At 40.6% G+C, this 21,768-nt stretch overlaps 1 protein-coding gene and 2 non-coding genes across 3 annotated transcripts in view; 1 reads left to right on the plus strand and 2 right to left on the minus strand.

The window, feature by feature from the left end:
* Positions 1 to 14,252, plus strand: part of LOC116057797 (carnitine O-acetyltransferase-like) — a 38,548-nt gene extending 24,296 nt beyond the window's left edge. Inside the window, exons 9-16 of the mRNA XM_035998813.1 lie at positions 2,778 to 2,897; positions 6,386 to 6,508; positions 8,647 to 8,782; positions 8,959 to 9,021; positions 10,685 to 10,822; positions 11,331 to 11,756; positions 11,879 to 12,022; positions 13,837 to 14,252. Of these exons, the coding sequence (XP_035854706.1) occupies positions 2,778 to 2,897; positions 6,386 to 6,508; positions 8,647 to 8,782; positions 8,959 to 9,021; positions 10,685 to 10,822; positions 11,331 to 11,756; positions 11,879 to 12,022; positions 13,837 to 14,076 (1,390 nt within the window). The 3' untranslated portion in view covers positions 14,077 to 14,252. The remainder of the gene's footprint in view (positions 1 to 2,777; positions 2,898 to 6,385; positions 6,509 to 8,646; positions 8,783 to 8,958; positions 9,022 to 10,684; positions 10,823 to 11,330; positions 11,757 to 11,878; positions 12,023 to 13,836) is intronic.
* Positions 14,253 to 18,626: 4,374 nt separating this feature from the next.
* Positions 18,627 to 18,701, minus strand: trnat-agu. Its single transcript has one exon. It is a non-coding gene; the product is annotated as a tRNA-Thr (tRNA).
* A 1,516-nt stretch (positions 18,702 to 20,217) lies between these two features.
* On the minus strand, positions 20,218 to 20,294 carry trnat-ggu. The gene has a single exon. It is a non-coding gene; the product is annotated as a tRNA-Thr (tRNA).
* Positions 20,295 to 21,768: the final 1,474 nt, after the last annotated feature.

The following is a 21,768-nucleotide window of genomic DNA, read 5'->3' on the forward strand; positions in this document are numbered from 1 at the left end:
ATGTAGCATGGAAACTTGGTGGAATAGCATTCTAGCGTTAGCTAGCTAACTAGCAGCCAGCCCGCTTCTAAATAAATACCTTTTAATTGTCTAAACATTTTTAACAGTCAAACTAAAACACTGGCGGTGAGCTCCACGGCCTGCAGCCGCAGACGGACCGTCATCAGTGGGTAACAGGTGCCAAGTTCCGCATCCCTGCCGAGAATTGCATCCACTAGGGAAAATGATGATTTTATAAGGCAAAGTACTGTTTAAAAACTAGGCAATAGTAAATCTCTTTGTCATGTTCATCATTAATGATTAGAATTTTAGAAGACTTAGAGACATCAATGTTTTATCAGACTCTGTAGTAGCATTTCCTTGCTACCTAGATGCAATTTTCGGCAGCAATGAATTCTGCAGAAATGATTTTCTGCCCAAGCGGGTACAATTCTTAGCAGGGATGCACAACATCAGCAAAGCAAGCTCTGGTCATGGCCGGGGGATGGGCCGCTGCTACTGGATGTGGGGCTCTCTGTGTCCCGCTGGAGCTCCGACTGCAGGTCGAGGTCGGCAGCAAAGCTTTCTGGCAAAAGCAGTGTTACTACGCTGGTCGATCCACACTGATGACGGTCCGTCTGCGGCTGCAGGCCGTGGAGCTCACCGCCAGTGTTTTAGTTTGACTGTTAAAAATGTTTAGACAATTAAAAGGTATTTATTTAGAAGCGGGCTGGCTGCTAGTTAGCTAGCTAACGCTAGCATGCTATTCCACCAAGTTTCCATGCTACATAAATAAGCGGGACAGAGTTGTCCCTCATCTGGCGATAGAAACCCTGCTTTTCCCGTTCTGTTAGCTCAGAGCTCCACAGCCTAAGTCCACAGGTACAAATTAGTTTTGCACCAAATGTATCGTCAAGAAGGTGCGCAGATTCGCCACTTTGTGATGTGAGAGAGCACATATGTGAAGTTGCAGTGACAGATTCGAGAGGTTGTAATCACTGAGTTGTGGTTGTGATGGAAAATGAACCAGAGTAAAAAAAAAAAGTATACGAGTAAATTTTGCATTATAAGTTTGCAGCTGTCATTGTGTTCATGTAAATATCAATCTACACACTTGTGAATATTTTTTCTGTAACTTCACATTCAGAATACAGTTGTGTGAACATTTTCTACAAGTGCAAATTTCAATTTACAAGTTCAGATTTTTTTTACAAGCTCTCATGTTTTTTTTTCTTTGTATGACTTCAAATTCAGATCACATGTGTGTGAATATTTTTTACAAGTGTAAATTTTATTTTTACAAGTGCAAATTCAATTTTTACAAGTGCAAATTTTAACATACAAGTTCAGATTTTTTGTTCTGCAAGTTCTCACATCGTATTCTTCAAGCTCTCCCGTTTTGCACCATATTTACCTTCATAGGCGACGTCCCATTGCCAAACTCCAGGCTTCAAAAGCACAGTCTATAAACCAATGGATGATGTCACTGATGCTACGTCCACTATTTTTTACAGTCTATGGGTCTAACAAACATGCTGAATGCATTTCCTTGAGTGTGAGTGTCCACCAAGCTCACCCTTTTTTACAGAAGACAATAAAGGGATTTTTTGAGTTGTTGAGTGCAACCCTCCTCCTAAAGATTGCAATTACTGCAGTCAAAGACGATTTGCTTCAAAGTTTTGGATAAGGCAGGAAGAGTCAACAGAGTAACTTCAGGGTAACCTCATTACTCAGCCTCCCTTTTATAGCTCTGTCTTCCCCTTTGTTCTATGTTGTCTTGTCTGTTCCAGTAAGTATTCAGCCTTTTTCTCTTGTGTGTTTAGTTCTTTGTTTTTTTGGGCTTTCTTCGTCTAAGCCTTACTTTATCCGCTTCCTCAAATCAGACATTTAAATCAACATTGTCCCAAACAGATCTGTAGGATCTTAGATCCAGGTATTTTTTTTATGAGTCAGTATCGGCTAATTAAAGGTACAATATGTAACATTTCTGCATTAAAATGTCATATAACCTTTGACCGTCTACTTACTCGTAACTTCCATCAAAACACAGCACCCAGATGATATGGTCAGGAGTAATTGTAAATCATACAATGTCACAGTAAAAAATACTTCTTACCATAATACTGCTTTTTCTGCCACAAGGCATCATTTTGTGATTAATTACATGCCACTTTGCAACAGAGTAATAGAGATCTTATTTATTGATACATATTAATATCGATCCAGCTTAACGTTACTACAATGTGCTGGCTGACAAGTAGCCTAGCTAACATTAATGCTAATGCTTGGTGGGTAACATTATAGGGTTACAACTTCATTCAACACGCTCATAAAGTTATTAGTAGTATGATTGTTTTGACCACGGATAAAAGCAGCACTGGTCTAACCCACAGTTAACGCTAACAGCAGTTTAATGAAGCGTCGGAAAACAGGCCATATCAGAGCCAGGCATCCGAGACACAACAGCAGCCATCATCAACGTGAACAGATGCATTCTAATCAGCGATGTGTTTAACAATAAAAATTACAACTCCCATAATTCCACGCAACTTCCCAACGTCATCAAAAGTCCGTGTTTACAATCCATTGTTTTGGTTGAGAGACCCCTACTGGCAGAAAGTTACATATTGTATGTTTAAGACAGAATCTTTTCAGATATTTTGTTTGCTCCTGGTGTGTCAGCTGTCAGATGTGCTTGGGTAGTATATCAATGTATTTTTATGTGACTTTGGTTGTTCATTTAATTCCCTTCTCTTCTATCCTATGTATCATTTATTTTATTTTTTGTGTGAAAACAGGAAAAAGCTACAGGTGATGCAGTCTCCCTTGGAGCCGTTGCCCGTACCCCAGAGACTACACTTCAACATCACACCAGAACTCAAGAAGGACATTGAGGAGGCTAAGCGGCACCTGGACATGTGAGAGCAGCTTTTACAGGAGTTGTGATAGTTACATAGACGCCCAGGGATCTGGGTCTCACTTATACCACAGTGTGTAGGATTCATATTAAAAGTCTACATGCTCTCAAAAGCTGAAAAGACCAAAGACCAATGGCATAGCCAAGATGGCTCAGAGCTTTAACTAACTGATTAGTTTCTATTGGCTTGATCGATATATATATATATAATTGGGTATCATCCGTATAACCGTGAATTTTTATGGCGTATTTCCTAATAATATTGCCCAGAGGAAGCATATATAAGAAGAGAATTGCAAGTACCAAGCCTTGTTATATTACATTAAATGTCATTTAGCTGACGCTTTTTATCCAAAGCGACTTACAGTTACGTGCTTTCAGCCCTGAAGGTTCAAACTCCAGACAACAAGTAGTAAGTGCAAGTACATTAGCTTTAAATAAGCAAAGCTACAAAGAGCCATATAAAAGTGCAGCTTCAAGATATATATATATATATATATATATATATATATATATATATATATATATATATATATATATATATATATATATATACACATACATACAGTGAGGAAAATAAGTATTTGAACACCCTGCTATTTTTCAAGTTCTCCCACTTAGAAATCATGGAGGGGTCTGAAATTGTCATCGTAGGTGCATGTCCACTGTGAGAGACATAATGTAAAAAAAAAAATCCAGAAATCACAATGTATGATTTGATGATTTTTAACTATTTATTTGTATGATACAGCTGCAAATAAGTATTTGAACACCTGAGAAAATCAATGTTAATATTTGGTACAGTAGCCTTTGTTTGCAATTACAGAGGTCAAACGTTTCCTGTAAGTTTTCACCAGGTTTGCACACACTGCAGGAGGGATTTTGGCCCACTCTTCCACACAGATCTTCTCTAGTTCAGTCAGGTTTCTGGGCTGTCGCTGAGAAACACGGAGTTTGAGCTCCCTCCAAAGATTCTCTATTGGGTTTAGGTCTGGAGACTGGCTAGGCCATGCCAGAACCTTGATATGCTTCTTACAGAGCCACTCCTTGGTTATCCTGGCTGTGTGCTTCGGGTCATTGTCATGTTGGAAGACCCAGCCTCAACCCATCTTCAATGCTCTAACTGAGGGAAGGAGGTTGTTCCCCAAAATCTCGCAATACATGGCCCCGGTCATCCTCTCCTTAATACAGTGCAGTCGCCCTGTCCCATGTGCAGAAAAACACCCCCAAAGCATGATGCTACCACCCCCATGCTTCACAGTAGGGATGGTGTTCTTGGGATGGTACTCATCATTCTTCTTCCTCCAAACACGGTTAGTGGAATTATGACCAAAAAGTTCTATTTTGGTCTCATCTGACCACATGACTTTCTCCCATGACTCCTCTGGATCATCCAAATGGTCATTGGCAAACTTAAGACGGGCCTTGACATGTGCTGGTTTAAGCAGGGGAACCTTCCGTGCCATGCATGATTTCAAACCATGACGTCTTAGTGTATTACCAACAGTAACCTTGGAAACGGTGGTCCCAGCTCTTTTCAGGTAATTGACCAGCTCCTCCCTTGTAGTTCTGGGCTGATTTCTCACCTTTCTTAGGATCATTGAGACCCCACGAGGTGAGATCTTGCATTGAGCCCCAGTCCGAGGGAGATTGACAGTCATGTTTAGCTTCTTCCATTTTCTAATGATTGCTCCAACAGTGGACCTTTTTTCACCAAGCTGCTTGGCAATTTCCCCGTAGCCCTTTCCAGCCTTGTGGAGGTGTACAATTTTGTCTCTAGTGTCTTTGGACAGCTCTTTGGTCTTGGCCATGTTAGTAGTTGGATTCTTACTGATTGTATGGGGTGGACAGGTGTCTTTATGCAGCTAACGACCTCAAACAGGTGCATCTAATTTAGGATAATAAATGGAGTGGAGGTGGACATTTTAAAGGCAGACTAACAGGTCTTTGAGGGTCAGAATTCTAGCTGATAGACAGGTGTTCAAATACTTATTTGCAGCTGTATCATACAAATAAATAGTTAAAAAATCATATATTGTGATTTCTGGATTTTTTTTAAGATTGTCTTTCACAGTGGACATGCACCTATGATGACAATTTCAGACCCCTCCATGATTTCTAAGTGGGAGAACTTGCAAAATAGCAGGGTGTTCAAATACTTATTTTCCTCACTCTATATATATATATATATATTATTTATTTATTTATGTTCATCCGAGGTGTAGTCGGAAGAGATGTGTTTTTAGCATTCGGCGGAAGATGCGTAGGCTTTCGGCCATCCAGATGTCAATAGGGAGGTCATTCCACCATTTAGGAGCCAGGACAGCAAACAATTGGGATTTCGTCGAGTGATTAGTTCTCCCTCTCTGTGAGGGGGCAGCAAGCAGGTTGGCTGATGCAGAGCGGAGTGGGCGGGTTGGGGTATATGGTTTGACCATGTCCTGGATGTATGCTGGGGCTGATCCATTCGTGGCCCTGTATGCAAGTACTAGTGTCTTGAAGTGGATGCGGGCAGCAATTGTTAACCAGTGAAGAGAGCAGAGGAGTGGTGTAGTGTGAGAGAACTTGGGGAGGTTGAAGACAAGTCAAGCTGCTGTGTTCTGAATGAGCTGCAGGGGCCGGATGGCACATGCAGGCAGGCCAATCAGGAGGGAGTTGCAGTGGTCTAGAGATGACTAGAGCCTGAACCAGAACCTGAGCCACCTTCTGCATTAGAAGGGGACATATCCTTCTGATGTTATGCAGCATGTATCTACACGATCGGGTAGTTGCAGCAATGTTGGCAGTGAAGGAGAGTTGGTCGTCAAGTGTCACACCCAGGTTTCTAGCAGTCTGGGTGGGGGCTACCACAGAGTTGTCAATTGTTATAGTCAAGTCTTGGGTAGGAGAGCCCTTCCCTGGAAGGAAAAGGAGCTCAGTCTTGTCGAGGTTGAGTTTCAGATGGTGCGTGGACATCCAAGAAGAAATGTCAGTCAGACAGGCCGAGATACGTGCTGCTACTTGAGTTTCAGACTCTGGAAAGGAGAGAATTAGTTGGGTGTCATCTGCGTAGCTGTGGTAAGAAAAGTCATGCAACTGGATGACAGACCCAAGAGAGTTGGTGTACAGAGAGAAGAGGAGGGGATCCAGGACTGATCCCTGAGGAACCCCAGTTTTGAGTGGGAAAGGTTCTGATGTAGATCCTCTCCAAGTTACCCGGTAGGTTCGGTCTGTCAGGTAAGATGTGAGCAAAGAGAGCGCAGAGCCTGAGACACCCAGATCCTGGAGCCTTGTGAAACACCATCGCTAACTTTAGCGTGCATGGAAGTTTCATGTTGAACATGAACAAACCAAAAAATTATCTGATTAATAGGGCTTAAACCAGCTTAGTGTGGTTCCTTTAATGCAAATTAAATGTTTCATGACTGTCAAATACTTCTGCAAAAATCTGTCAAACTACCCAAGAAAAGTATCACTGTCCAGAAATGTCTCCCATTCCCACCACCACAGATGGTCCCAAGACCTGGATGTAAGGATTACGACATTTGACAACTTTGGGAAAAATTTCTTAAAGGCCTACAAGTTAAGCCCTGATGCTTTCGTACAGATGGCGATACAACTGGCCTACTACAGGTGAGGTGCTTAAAAGTCATGTGGAGATGGACTGTCTTTTTGTACAGGCTTCATAATATTTTTTTTTTTTTTGTCATTGAAGTTTTTATTCACGTACCTATACATATACAGACAGTATCCTTACATTTGGTTACAAGATGTACAAAGGCCTTTGATACATATACATATTTAGAAATTCCAAAATAAACATCTACCAGTTACATCTATATTAACAGTACAACCAAGTATTACCTTGTCCCAAAGGTGCTATAGGCAAAAACTGTCCCAATTCATCATCATTATTAATCCTAGCTGATGTGTTCACACGATACTATTTCTAACATCAATTCCATAAACTTTTTAATATCGGGGGGTGTTGGACTTTTCTATAATCTAAGTATGATTTGGGAAGCCTTGACCACCCCAACCTTTATCACTGTGAAGTCATACTTTGAAATATTGGGCATTTCTGTTTGGTCCCCCAATAGACATAATCTTGGTGATAGAGGTACCCTCGAACCTAACCACTTGCTTATGTATTCTAGTACTTTTTTCCTAAAATGGCTAAACAAGTTTACACTCCCAAATTGCATGTACAAAAGTACCTGGTTTAGTTTGACATTTCCAAAATAAATTACTGGTCAGTAATCCCATCCTGTGGAGTTAGGAGTAAAATAGAACCTATGAATTAACGTAAACTAACTAAATTTCCCCCTAGCCTCCCCTTAAATATTTCCCAGTGATAGTATTTTTAACCATTCCTCATCCGTGAAACCACATCCTAGGTCCCTCTGCCAGACGACCCACAACTGTTTACAGATATTTTCTTGCAACCTATTAAAGGTTTTATAGAACATACCTGCCCTGTGTGCTATACAATGCAACTCCAAAAGCTCCATCACTGGTTTCCCGCTCAGAATGAATTGGCCCTCAGTGTCTCTTATTTGCAAGTACTTCCAAAAATGACTTTTACTTTCAAAATGATATATCTGAACAAGGTCAGAGAAGGATATAGACATTCCATCCAAGTACAAGTCACTTTATCGTGTATAATAATATACACTTATTGTGTATATTCCTTTTATAAGCCATTCATTTCAATAAACTGACTTCTGTATGGCTGGGTTGTGCCATTGAGAGGCATAGGATTGTCTTATGTGCGACAAACCCCACATCCTGTGTACTTCTCTCCAAACTTCCTTAGAACTAAATTTGAAGAGTGATAGTGTCTATTACTACTTGAACCTTGTGAAAGAATATCCCAAGGATATTTGAAAGGGTTTACTAGTTCCTGGTCAATTTTGATCCAGATCAGCTCAGGGCTTGTTCTCCTCCAGTGTTTAGCATCTTTAGGATGTATACATTTCAAACACTAGGTTATATAACCTTACATTAGGGAGATCCATACCTCCTATATCCATCAATGATCACATTGTCTTAATATTGATCCTTGATCTCTTATTGTCCCACAGAAAGTCTTTGATAATTCTATCGAATTGCTTAAACAGCTGTGGCGATATATAATAATAATAATTATACAATTTATTTATATAGCGCTTTACATGGTACTCAAAGACACTTCACAATAAAATCAGCACATTTAGCACATTAAAAACAGATAAATCAATAAAACCAACACATAAAAAACAAGCATATTAAAAGCAAGTGAATTAAAGGGGAACTATTATATAGCATTTTCAGGTTCGTACTTGTATATTGTGTTTATACTAGGACATGTTTACATGCTTTAATGTTCAAAAAACACTTTCTTTCTCATACTGCCCATGGCTGCTGCACCTGTATTCACCCTCTGTATGAGACGCTCTGCTGGAGCTCACATTAAGATACATTGTTAGATATCAGGAAAAAAATCAATCCTTGATTGCTACTTGTGGCAGTAATAGTAAATATTGTTTTTAGATTGTGCTCAATGCTTTAGTCTTAAAGAAACCGGGTGATGTGGCCACAGGCAGTACATTTTCTCATCAGCCAGAAACTGTAGTGCTGGAAACAAATGTTCTCAGTAAAGTCAAACTGGATACTTAGTGAAACAGTACAGTCACTGTGTTTGCTGAACCTCAGTAATATTTGGACTGGTCAAGAAGTTTTAGGGCTCTGCAACAGTTTGTTGAAAACATCTCTCCCCTTTCTTTTGTCAGAATACACCAGCAGATCCCTGCAGCGCTGGAATCTGTCTCCATGCGTACCTTCAGACTGGGCCGTTTGGGTTTTATCAGTTCAAACTCACCTGCCTCAGCTGCCTTTGTGAAGGCCTTTGATGACCCCAAAAAACAGGTCTTCCACTGCAACTCTTATATAATGTAACTCTATGTAATGAAATATGTGATTATCAGAGAGACTTGGGTTGCTTTAGATTATAATATTCATGAACTGCAATTACACTAATAAACACTAACCAATTACACGTCATAAGTTAAGTAACATTCTTGTCTTCTTCCTGTTCTGTGCAGAACTCAGAGAAGGTTGATTTATTGGAGAAAGCTATAAAGGCACACAAATGGTACACTAACTTGGTGAGTATTATTCACAGCAATAACTGTTGTTGGTTTGTTATAAACAGTTTTCCTTTTACACTATCCTACCACAAGCTTGAACACACAACATTTCAAAAAAATGTGCAGTACAGGGAGAGGCTTATTTGAAGCCTCCACCGAAATAATGTTAAACACATACATTAACATACAGAACATATACATAATATGACAACATAGAAGTGATGTCAAACATAAACAACAACAACAATAATAACAGTATCCGATTCAAAGCAGAAAAAATTGTGTACAAGCCTGTACCCATCGCAGACATCTTCACCGAGCAGATGGGATGGGCCACGACTTGACATAGTGTAATGATTTCAACCCGGAGAGCTGTGTGAAAAGCAAGAAGCTCACTCAGCAGTTCATTCTACTTAAATGACCTCAGATGTACATTGCACACTGACAAAAGAACAACAACCAAAAAAAACGACTGCTCGACTTTCAGGGGACAGCTCTAGTTTCAGTGTCCTGGTCAATTTCCTACTAAGGAGCTTGATTTAGCGGTTCATTCATAACCTTTCTGTGTCACGGTGTATTGACAAAAGAATTGGCAGAAAGCTAAAGGTACCAGGTTTCAATCACTATTAGTGCTATGGAGCAATGTTGTGCATGTGGGTCCCCATGTTGTTTGTTCTTGTGCACAGGGATACACATGCATGTGTAAGCAGTTACTGTATTAATCAGTGTTGTAGTCGAGTCACCAACTGTCGAGTCAGAGTCAAGTATCGAAGTCCCCAGTGTTCGAGCACTAGTCCAAGTCACTAAAGAAAAGTCGGAGTCTGCATCGCTCTGCATCTTTCCAATGTGAACATGTAGTACTAGGGGACGCGCATTATGACCCACAGTTGCAGGTGGAGAACACACCCTGCCCCTGCATGAAACAGTTACAGACTAAATATATATCTATAGCTCATGACATTTTTATGACCTATGAGCGTTTGTTTTTTTTCGATACTGGTGCTAAAACGAAGATTTAAGAAAAAAAGTAGAGCACAAAACTACAGTCTGTGACATTAAAGAACGGCTTGTTTATTGCTAAGACCATATGCTCAAATTTAAATGATTTATTTAAAATATAAGCCTATAATAATAAAAACGTATTTCATGTTAACTAGTGTCACATGCAGCAATGGTTTAAGTGTCACCGAAATCCGCATTGCTAATCGGTCCGGTAGATACCGGTCATAAGGTAATTTATGCAGTAGACAGAAACTTCATCCAACTTCCGAATCCTATATCATGAATGCTCGAGTCCGATTTCATAAATCCAAGTCATCAGTGCACGAGTCCAGGTAGAGTCACGAGTCCAGAGAATCACGACTTGAGTCCAGTATTACTCCATCAGTGGTATTAAAACATACCTGAAATTCACCAGCAATGGTGGGGAAGAAGAGACCCTAATTGTAAACAGTGCAGGTTCCAAACTGTGAGGATGAATCAGGTTAAGTTCAGGCCAGGTTTTGTTTTGAGAAAGGAAATACGTCTAACACGTATTATACTTCAAGACTACAAGATGAATTTTAGTGCAAAAGACAAAAACAGAACAGTATCTTGGTGTACAAGTGAACTCCACAGAGTTCCTTTAATACAACATGGTGATCGGCTTTGTAAACAAATTGTATTGTCTCCATTCTAACAGGCAATGGATGGCCATGACATATACATGCACCTCTGGGCTCTTAAGATGCAGGCTGTTGAGGAAAAAATCTCCATGCCTGAGATCTTCATTGACACCTCCTTCTATAAAACCTTGGACAAGGGATTCTATCCAAGTCAGGTAAGGATCAGTGTTGAAACTGTGACATAAAATGAAAAGATCACAATTGTCGTAGTACTCAGGGAATGGTGGACCCAAAAGCAGAGAGAAAAAACTGATTTCCAGAATGACGAAAAAACACAGAACAGGATATCAATATGGAAATAAGTGACAGCAAGGTAAACTCAACACGCGAACAAGAACAAAATTATCTGACACAGGACAAGGGGAAGACAAAGACTAAATACACAGGGTAATGAGGTAACAAGAGGCAGGTGACACAAGGGCTGGGAAACAGGTGAGAAACATCAGGCAATCACAAGAGGAGGAAAACACAGGAAGTAAAACTAGACAAGACAGCACAGAAAACCAGACATCACAATAAAACCGGAAACAGAACATAAATACAAAACAAGACCATAAATTACACAATCACAAGGAGACAAGACATAGAACCAAAATACCAGATCCAAATTAGAACAGAAAACAAAGCAAAATACCTTAACCATAACAGTACCCCCTCTTCAAGGGACGGATCCCAGACATCCAAAACAGAACAAAAAACAACCCAGGGAGGGCGGAGAGGGATGAACAAAAAAACCAAAACAAGTCCACAAAAAGCAAAACGACCCAAGGAGGGCGGAGAAGGTCCAGGGGAGGCAGAGAGTCAACGGGGCGAAAACTGAGGGCTGTGGACTCGGGGAAAGAGGAAGTGATGGCAGTGGTCACTGGGGAACTGGGGAGGACTCTTGGGCGGCCGTCGGCAAAGGCAAAAGGTGAAACCCTTCTGGCGGCTGAACAGGACGGTGAGGGTAGCGGCCCTCTGGAGGCTGAACAGGACGTCGAGGGCTCTCAGGCGGCCGGCGGCGAAGGCGAAACCCCTCTGGCAGCCGAACAGGACGTTGAGGACTCTCAGGCGGCAAAGGCGAAACCCCTCTGGCAGCCGGCGGCGAAGGCAAGATCCTTTTGGTGGCCGAGCAGGACGGCGAAGGTAGAGCTCCTCAGGCGGCCAGGCAGGACGTCAAGGACTCTTGGGCGGCTGTCGGCGAAAGCAAAACCCTTCTGGCGGCTGAACAGGACGGTGAGGGCAGCACCCCTCTGGAGGTCAAGCAGGTCGGCCAAGGCGGAGCACCTCTGGAGGCCGAGCAGGTCGGCCAAGGCGAAGCCCCTCTGGAGGCCGAGCAGGCCGGCGAAGGCGGGGCCCCTCTGGAGGCCGGGCAGGTGAAGGGGCAGCTGGGCTGGGGCCAGGCGACGGGTCAGCTGGGCTGGGGCCAGGCAACAGGTCAGCTGGGCTGGAGTCTCACTGGGGTGGTCTCAAGGGCGGTCTCAGGGGCGCCGGGGACCGGCAAAGTCACTGGGGCGGTCTCAGGGATGGTCTCAGGGACAGTCTCAGGGGCACCGGAGACCGGCAAAGTCACTGTAGTCAAACAGACAAACTACAAACTACAACACCGAAAAGAGGTGCAACAAAAATATTTATTAATTTAATGATTAAATAAGGTAGTGTCTCCAAACTTACCTCAATTATAACTTGTCTCCTGCTAGTTGTACTACAGCACTTGTTTAAAAAAAAAAAGAAGCATAATTATAATTTTGGGCAATATGTTTGCCAAAAACATTTAATATTTTAATAATTAAAATAGTTGTGTCTCTAAACCTACCTCACACATATTTAGTCTTCTGCTGGTTGTACTACAGCACTTACCTTTCAAAAATAGCCATATGCATAATTTTGGGGAATATTCTTTGCCAAAAACATTTAATTTATGTCATAATTACAGAGAGTCATGTCTCCAAAACTACTCCACACATAGAAGCCCCCCTGCTGGTTGTACTACAGCACTTACCTTTCAAAAGTAAGCATAATCATAATTTTGGGGAATATGTTTTACCAAAACATTTAATATTTTAATAATTAAATAGAGTTGTGTCTCTAAACTTACCTCACACATAATTAGTATTATGCTGGTTGTACTACAGCACTAACTTTTCAAAAATAGGCATATGCATAATTTTGGGGAATATTTTTCGCCATAACATATTTTTTAATATATGTCATAATTACAAAGAGGCATGTCTCCAAAACTACTCCACACATAGAACCCCTCCCCCCTGCTGGTTGTCTGAATTTCTTTTCAAAGTGCACCAGATTGATGCATTTAAATGTTAAAATGTTCTTACAGGGGAGCATGCCCATGGACCCCGCCTAGGGTGGCTTGTTCCCCAGTGCAGCTCTAGGCCTACTGATGCCCCTGGGGCAGTGTCCCCGTTTTAAGTTTACAAAGATAAAAACATTACCTGTTTAGGAGGTATTTACGCTTCTGAGCTGAAAATGTCCCCGGATTTTGTCTCAGAAATCTGGTCACCTTATTCCACGGCAACCCTCCATAGAGATTTATCTCTTAAGTAACAGTGACAGTAAAAATGTATTTCACTCTTATTATGGTTAAACTTTGCAATTGATCGGCAGTTCACATGCATTCCAAACTGTGAGCGTTGATCCGTAGGGACCACAGATCAGCTATGGTCCGTTACACCACTAACGATTAAACTTGAGCAGCTCAGACTCAGACTTGGCTTTTGTGTCTTGCAGGGTCTTGACCTGGTTGGTAAATAGTGAACACTTGTAAATAACTTCATTGTGAACTTGGATTGTGGGACTGTCATGTCTCCTTACGGACTGTCTTAAAGAGTAAGCCCATACAATTGAAATGTGTTACACACATTACACATTTCACATGTACGGAGTAACTCTCTCTCTGGCTTTTGGGCTGCTCAGATAATCTGTAATTCAATGCCAGCGCAGCTTTTTATAAGTAAACCAAAGAGCCCTGCATGCCGATGTGTCCTAAAGAAGTATCCACTAACCCTGACAGACCGGATCATTCACCGTTTTAATGGAGTCACAAAAATGTTGCTAAAAATGCTCGCCTAGCCAAAGGAACATTCACTACATTTCCCAGAAACACCTATCAGAGTTCAGTGCTTGAAGAATTACTAACCACTGCCTTTTCACTTCTGGCCCTGTTCACCAGGTACACCGCAAGGCTGGAATTCAGATATGTTTTGGCGCTCAAGAACCAGGATTGAACGAAATCGTCTACGGTATCATGAATGATCACATTGATTTCACGGTGGCCAATTTTAAATCATCCGATACCGGCAAAGAAAATAGAACACATATGACCAACCCAGTGCAGGATGCACTGTTGGACATGAGGGCCCTGCTGGAACAAACTAAAAGAGCTGAAGCTAATCCAGACTTAAACCAATAGTGCGACATTTTGGGAAAATGTGTTTGTTGCAGAGAGTATAATAAATATCTATTAATATTCTTGAGTACCAACTGGAACAGCATTGTTTTGAACAAATCACTATTGTAGACTATAACTTTGTAATCATGAACCATGGACATGCACCATGGACTGACCACTGTAGACATACTTTATGAATGCACCCTGTTGTAGACATTTCTGTAATAAAGTAGATTACAAAAAAGTTGTCTTTCAAAGATTCATCACAATCAGAAATACGTAATTGATCCTTGCTTGGGGGGGAAGCTGGGTTAAATTACAATTGCTCCTATTCTAAAACAAACAAGTATGAAAACACAGAGAAATTATAATTAATATAGTATGAAAATAAGTATGGAGAATATTTGCATTATACTTCAATATATAACAACAATATATAGGATAAATACCATTACAGTTGAATGCACTGTCTACGGAAACTGACTGGGGGGGTTAGGGAGACTTTGAGTGCACAGTGCGTGCACACTGATGAAGCATGACAAAACATTTAAAGACGTCACCTTGAACTCTGACAAAATGTGCTGTTCATATTCTCTATTTACTGGTGTTTTATAGACTTAAGTATTTATTCCTTGAATAGATTCATCAACAATAATATAATGGTTAGTTGCAGATATAACTCTGTCTCCTCTGACAGACTCTGCTGTTGTTAACACGTCTACCAGAAATAATAAAAAGACTGTACTTAAGTACAAATGTTGAGGTACTTGTACTTTACTTGAGTCTTTTCTTTTCATGCCACTTTCTACTTACATTTCAGAGAAATATTGTACTTTTTACTCCACTACATTCATCTGACAGCTTTAGTTACTTTACAAGTTAAGATTTCTGCACGCAAAACACAAGTAGTTTATAAAATATGTTTTATTATGAATTAAACTACCCAACAATGTTTAGTCCTACAATACAGATGATATAATTAAACGATTAAACACGTAGTTGATTGACAGAACTGTTTTCATCGTTTCCAGTTTCTAAAATCAAGGGGGTAAGCTTCTCCTCAGAACGCGTAGCTCCTATGGTGCCATTTTGATGCTACCAAGCCATCACCTCCCATTAGCACTCCATTGACTGCCATTCATTTTGGCATCACTTTGACAGTGAATAACTTTACATCTGAAGTGTTTAAAGACTCTATTTGTCCATTGTTTATTTCTAAAAAAACACGACAGTGTATAAAAGACTCCATTACCTTGTATCTCACGTTATGGCTCCGTAGCAGACGTTTTTGTTAAAATAGGCTAACGATAACGATTGTGTCATAACCACGCGACTTACTGTCGCACAGTAGAGGAATTACCGTATAGGAGAAGCTCGCAGGCAGTTTGGACTTACATTAGCTGTTTAAGTTTAATTACTGATGTTAACTAGCATTTTAGTTAGCAATAATTAGCCTGTGCCTATGTTATCTCCTTACATATACCTACGCTCTCCGTCTCTGCAAGATTGGGAATGATTGAGATTTCTCTTGGCACAGCTACCAGAAGACTTACAACTTTCAGACAGGTTGCTCACGTCACATCTACATCGTCTCTCTCAGTTGGAGGCTGCTCAGTAACGCTCAGCCATCACCGGAAAAGTGCTTCTAATATACTTCACTGGTCTCCGTCCAGAGCAACGGGATCTGTTGGTCCAGTTTATATACTGTCTATGTCTAAAATGGGAGGATTTTTTTTGCATTGAGTATTTTTACTTTTTACGATTATACTTACATACTTTTTCTTCAGTAACATTTTTGATGCAGAACTTTAACTTGTAACAGAGTATTTTTACAGTTTGGTATTAGTATTATTATTTTTTTATTTTCTGCCTTTAATTACCAGGACAGATATATATGTTTTCGTTGAAAGTCACTACCGATTTGACTACATTATTTTGGCTATGTGTGACTGTGAAAGTATATGAATTATTATGTGAGTGTGTGGGAGGATTGGCTCTGACAGCATCCGAATCAATCACCATGAAGCAGTAATGCCACTTCAGCTCAGAGGCCTATCGTGGGATATTTAAACAGCAAAACTAAAAACTGTTGTTATAAACTTGACAGAGAAAACATAACTCAACTTTTAGCTTCTGAAATAATCAATGAAGTTACGCTATTGACTGTTGTCCTCGTGTGTAAATGAGCACAGCAGCAGCGGACAGCTCCGCTGTGTTTACAGTTTAGAGAATATTGACCTCATTAATAATGTATTTCTGTCACCCACCCGCAACCATCCAACCCTTATAACAGAATATGTACAGTAGATCCGTAGGCCTGACACATTCTGCTTATCGTGCATACATTTAACAATTATTATACAATCATCCTAATTCATGTGGGTAAATATAAAAACCAATAATGACAATAAATGTATTTGCAGAACACCTTTCGTACAAGAAACAACCTACAGCTCAGTGCTTTAGAATAACAAAATGACATGCAGTGAGTGCTTTACATGAAACGACATAATTAATGCAGAATAAAATAGGAAATAAAATGGGGCTAAAGTCATATTTTCCATCAGATTGTCCACGTTTATAGAGCCAGCATGAAACCCACGAGGCGAAGGATCCAGATGCAAGGGCGTAAATCCCAGGGGGGTCAGGGGGGGTCAGGACCCCCCCCCATCTAAGGGTTGTCCCCCCCTAGAAATATCATTAAAACAATGCTGTGTATTGTAAATAACATAATGAGGTATACTTAAAATATCTGTAAGCAGTAAAACAATACAAACCCCAAAAAATGCTTTTTAAGTTTAGAAACATTTTGAGTCCCCCCTCCCTTGCCTCACAGTGGTTTGGTCCACTGCCTGCTGTACGTTAGGAATCGGATCTGTGCTAGACTCACTCACAGTCACATCGGTAGTGACAGGTATGTAGTAAGTAGGCGGTTCAAGGCTGTTTTATTCACATTAAACATCGGATGAAGTTGTTCTTTTCTCAAATAGAAATGATGCTGAGTAATTAATGAATTAGTCATGACAAAAAAGGTCGCTATGTTAATGTAATATAATTTAACGTTACCTAGCTTATAGCTTGTTGGATAGAAATGCACCCACTAACGTTACCACGGCGATAAACCTAACGTTATATGTGTGTGAACTGATATTAGAGTTAATATTGAAGATCTACAGTTGTGTTTTGCTCAATATGAAATTAAGTGGCTGATCATTCAAATATATATCCTCTGTCCCAGAAGAAACCTAATATTTATGTGGAGGACGCAAGATCATTTTATAATTATAATATGACCACGTGGTGAACCTATGAACCTAACTCATATTTAGACATCTGCCTGGTGATGTGCAGATGAGCTTTACCAGTGGCTCACTAATTTACATTATGATCAGCTAACTTAACAAGTGTACAAAAGCATTGTATTTCTTTTATATGGGGACACTTTTTCATAATAGGTCATTATGTTTTAAGGTATATTTGTGGCTTGGTTATAAACAACTTAAAAATAAATACATGGTTTTAAAGAAGAATATTTCGGACAATTTAGTCAGCTTTTTTATTGAATCAAGAGAAACACTGAAAAGAAGGATAATGGTACAGTCTCCATGCTACACTAATGATGGTATTAAGGCTTTCCTCTGTGAACACATGTCCTCTACGAGTATAATTGTGGCTGTATTATTTGTGTCCCTTTCAAAAATTGCTCTTCAGAAATTTTATGTTTATTGCCCCTATTGTTAGATCAGATTTACGGCCATGTCCAGATGTGCTTGTTTCACCGGCAGACCCACATCAATAACATCCGCCGTCGCATGATCACACAGCCGAGTGTAAGGACAGTCAGATTCTCCTCGCACCGCTGTTGTATTTTCCTAATTCTGTTTAAATGCTCCTTCACATCTTTCCTTGACGTCATGACGTTTACCATCAGGGTTAAGGAAAAGTGGTTAGTAAAGGACTTAGGAGGTAATTGTTGACTTTTCATCAGGTATTAAGTTTGTTGCCCTTGTTGAAAATAAAGAGCCAAACACTGTGCTAAGATAATCAATAACTGCTGGGATTTGAACCCAGGATCACCTGTTTATAAGAAAGGCACTTTAACCACTAAGCCACAGAACCTCCTGTGGTTTACATAAACGGTCTGCTAATTTTGTCGGGGCTGAACATGGCCTAGGTGTACACCAGGACCCTGTGACATCACTGCTGGGTGTGGTTTAAGGTGCATGCGATGCTGACTGAGGTCAGAGGTGAAATAAACTTAAACTTTAACAGCCAAGGCACTTAAGGGACCGACTGCCTGATTTGAGGTCTTCCAGGTTGTTCCTCACAGAGTGGATGAGAGGTAATTGTCAAATAATTAATGTACAATTTTTTTATCAAAACAGCATCATTAAGCCATATTAACAGAAATCGTTAATAAATAAACCAGGTGTGAATTGTAGCATATGCTTGCGTTTCTCTTCCATGTCAAATCCTTGTCAATGTTGTGTTTCTGTGTAAAATTGAGATGCCAGGGTAAACAGTCCTAGTTAATTTTCTTTCTTTTTTCATTTGCTGTCTCTGCAACAACAAGGTGCTGCTGGGATTTGAACCCAGGATCATCCTGTTTACTAGACAGGCACTTTAACCAACTAAGCCACAGCACCTCCATCAATGCTTACTGAAATATTAAAGCTGTTATCATAAAGGAAATTTACAAAGTGGTAAAGATTCATGCTGTCACCTGGGTTTCAGAATGCAGAATAGACAGAATAAGTTGAGTGTCATCTGCAAAGCTGTAGTAAAAGCTATTTGAGTTAGAGGATGGATACCTGACCCGAGCCCGACGGGACCCGATGAGCCGGGCCGGGTTTGGACAGATATTTAGAAATGATGTTCGGGTTTGGGTCAGGCTCGGTCACATCAGCGCAATAAGGCATCTGTTCTAAAATGGTGCTTCGGCTCCTTTAAGAGAGCTCAGTGCGTGTGGGTGTGTGTGTGTAAAGTGGGCAGAAGAGAGATAGAGAAAGAGGAAGCAGATGTGTAGATGTGACCGGAGCAGAGTTGGTGGAATAAGTTTAAGTTTTGTACACAGTGTGTTCGGTGTCCGAAATAAACCCCAGGCTTTCCACACAAACAAACGTACGTGTGTCATTAGTATGAGAAAAAGATGAGATTTTAACTGTGTTGGGCTCGGGTCGGGCTCGGACATAAATATCTTAATGCCTGTCGGGCTCGGGTCAGGTTTGGTTACTGCTCTGTCGGACGTGGGCCGGGCTCGGACAGAAGAATGCGGCCCGATCCGCACTTGAGTAAGCGAGTGAGTAAACACCAGGACCAAGCACCACGAGGGACTCCAGTTGTGAGGCTACAAGGTTGAGACAGAGATGCTCTCCAAGTTACCTACAATTTTTATTCAAGTTGTTCGAAACCGTTAATTGTCCGCCAACTAACCAAAGCTGTTGCCCTTTATGAAAATCAAAAACTGGTCACTCAACGGTCCAAAATCAAAAATGGTCCAAAATCGGCACAGAAAATAACGCGACATAATGAAAGTTAGTAAATCAATTGAAGGCGATTCAGATTTTGTGAAATGCTTTTGTGTTTTCTGAAATGCTTTCGTGTTTTGACCTTCAGGGCCACCGTAGGGGCACGTTCAATCTCAAAATGGTCTGCATTGTTTTGCTACAGTTTCCTGGTTGAACGGCATGTTTCCTCAGAATGGTGTGCAACAGGCTTTGAGATGTGTTTTCTCTTGTTTGGTGTTTGTGTCAGAGGTGTTACCCAATGAGCACTAAAGTGTATTTAAACGTGTGGTAAAATAACCAGGTAGTGCGCTTGCACACACAGCAAGGTCTTCAGCAAACAGTTTGCTCGTTTTGTCGGGGCTGAACGTGGCCCTGGTGTACACCAGGACCCTGTGACATCACTGCTGGGTGTGGTTTAAAGTGCATGTAATGCTGACCGAGGTCAGAGGTGAAATAAACTTGACATTTAACTCCCAAGGCAGCACTCAAGGGACAGACTGCCTGATAAACTAGGTGTATATTATAGCCTATGTTTGCATTGCCAGGGTAACTAGTCTGCCTTGTTTTTAAACCTTTTTCATTTGCTACCAGGGTAGCATGGGGATTGGGTACACATGCAGATGGGATGAATACAGAGGTAATCTCTGCAACAACAAGGTGCCGCTGGGATTTGAACCCAGGATCATCTCCTGTTTACCAAACAGGCACTTTAACCAACTGAGCCAAAGCACCACCATGATGACTTCTGTAATGTTAAGTCTTAATTTCTCTTTCACCCTGTATAAGCTGTATACTATATTGTACAGTACTGACTGATTGATAAATTCTTCCATTTACTATAATCGATATTTTGCTGAGGTTTGCACTGTTAAAGTCCCCAAGAACAATGAGCAGGGAGTCTGGATGTTAGAATGTGACATCATTCTCAAAAACCTCTTCTGAATTTACTAGTAGGTAAGAAATGAAGGATATGTAGCAGCCCAAACAATATTACAGTAGTAGATAATATATAATGTATACAGTACTCAAGTACAGTAAGTATAAATTTAAGGTACTTTACTTGAGTCTTTTCATGCCACTTTCTACTTCTACTCCGCTACATTTCAGAGAGAAATATTGTACTTTTTACTCCACTTCATTAATCTGACAGATTTAGTTACTAGTTACTTTACAAATAAAGATTTGCACAGAAAAGACATGTTATTAAAATGCAATGTTTCATTATGAATTAAACTAGCCAACAATATAACGGCCTTCAAGTACAGTTGAAATAATTAGACCATTAAACACTTAGTTGGTTGACAGAACTGTTTGGATAGTTCCCAGTTTCTAAAGTGGGAGGATCTTTCTGTATTGCAAGTACTTTTTACCTTTGTCTTTTACCTACATTGTCCTAAAGCTACTTACCTGTACTTAAGTAACATTTTCAATGCAGGACTTTTACTTGTAACATAGTATTTTACAGTGTGGTATTAGTACTTTTACTTAAGTAAAGGATCTGAATACTTATACACCACTGCTCAGCACACATCTAGTTACACATTCAGAGGTGTGCCATGATGACCCTCATGCCAGGGACACCACGAAGACCCTGAATCTAGCTTAAAGGACAATTCTGGCGCAAAACGAACCTAGTGGTTATTAACTGTTGTGTACCTACTCTGTCGCTCTCTGGGACATGTTTTCATGTTAATCGAATGAGTTTGGAGCTTCAACGAGGCTACCGCGGACCGCTGGTTAGCTTACAATGCTAGTATGTAGCATGGGGACACTCAAATTAAATCACTATTTAATACCACTAAAAAGGCTCGAAACATCGACGTGGACTAATCATGACTAGTCATGACTGGTCATGACTGGTTTTCAAGATGGCTCCCGCAAGTAAACATGAACGCGACTGTCTTTATAATCTTTTTAATAAACTATCTGTACACTTACAACGTTGTCAATGCTTCGGTTCACATTTAGGGACGCTAATTATGCTAACGTTAAAGTGTGGTGATGTTTCGAGCCTTTTTAGTGGTATTAAATAGCGATTTAATTTGAGTGTCCCCATGCCCTACATACTAGCATTGTAAGCTAACCAGAATTGTCCTTTAAGACGATGACTGACAGAGGAGCGTCATGCTTCCCGAACGTGGTTACCGTAACATAACTGGCATACTGCGTCCATCACAACGCACCAGGCTCACCAAACTCAGATCAA

This window comes from Sander lucioperca, chromosome 24 (assembly GCF_008315115.2).
Source record: "Sander lucioperca isolate FBNREF2018 chromosome 24, SLUC_FBN_1.2, whole genome shotgun sequence".
NCBI classification, from domain to species: Eukaryota; Metazoa; Chordata; class Actinopteri; order Perciformes; family Percidae; genus Sander; species Sander lucioperca.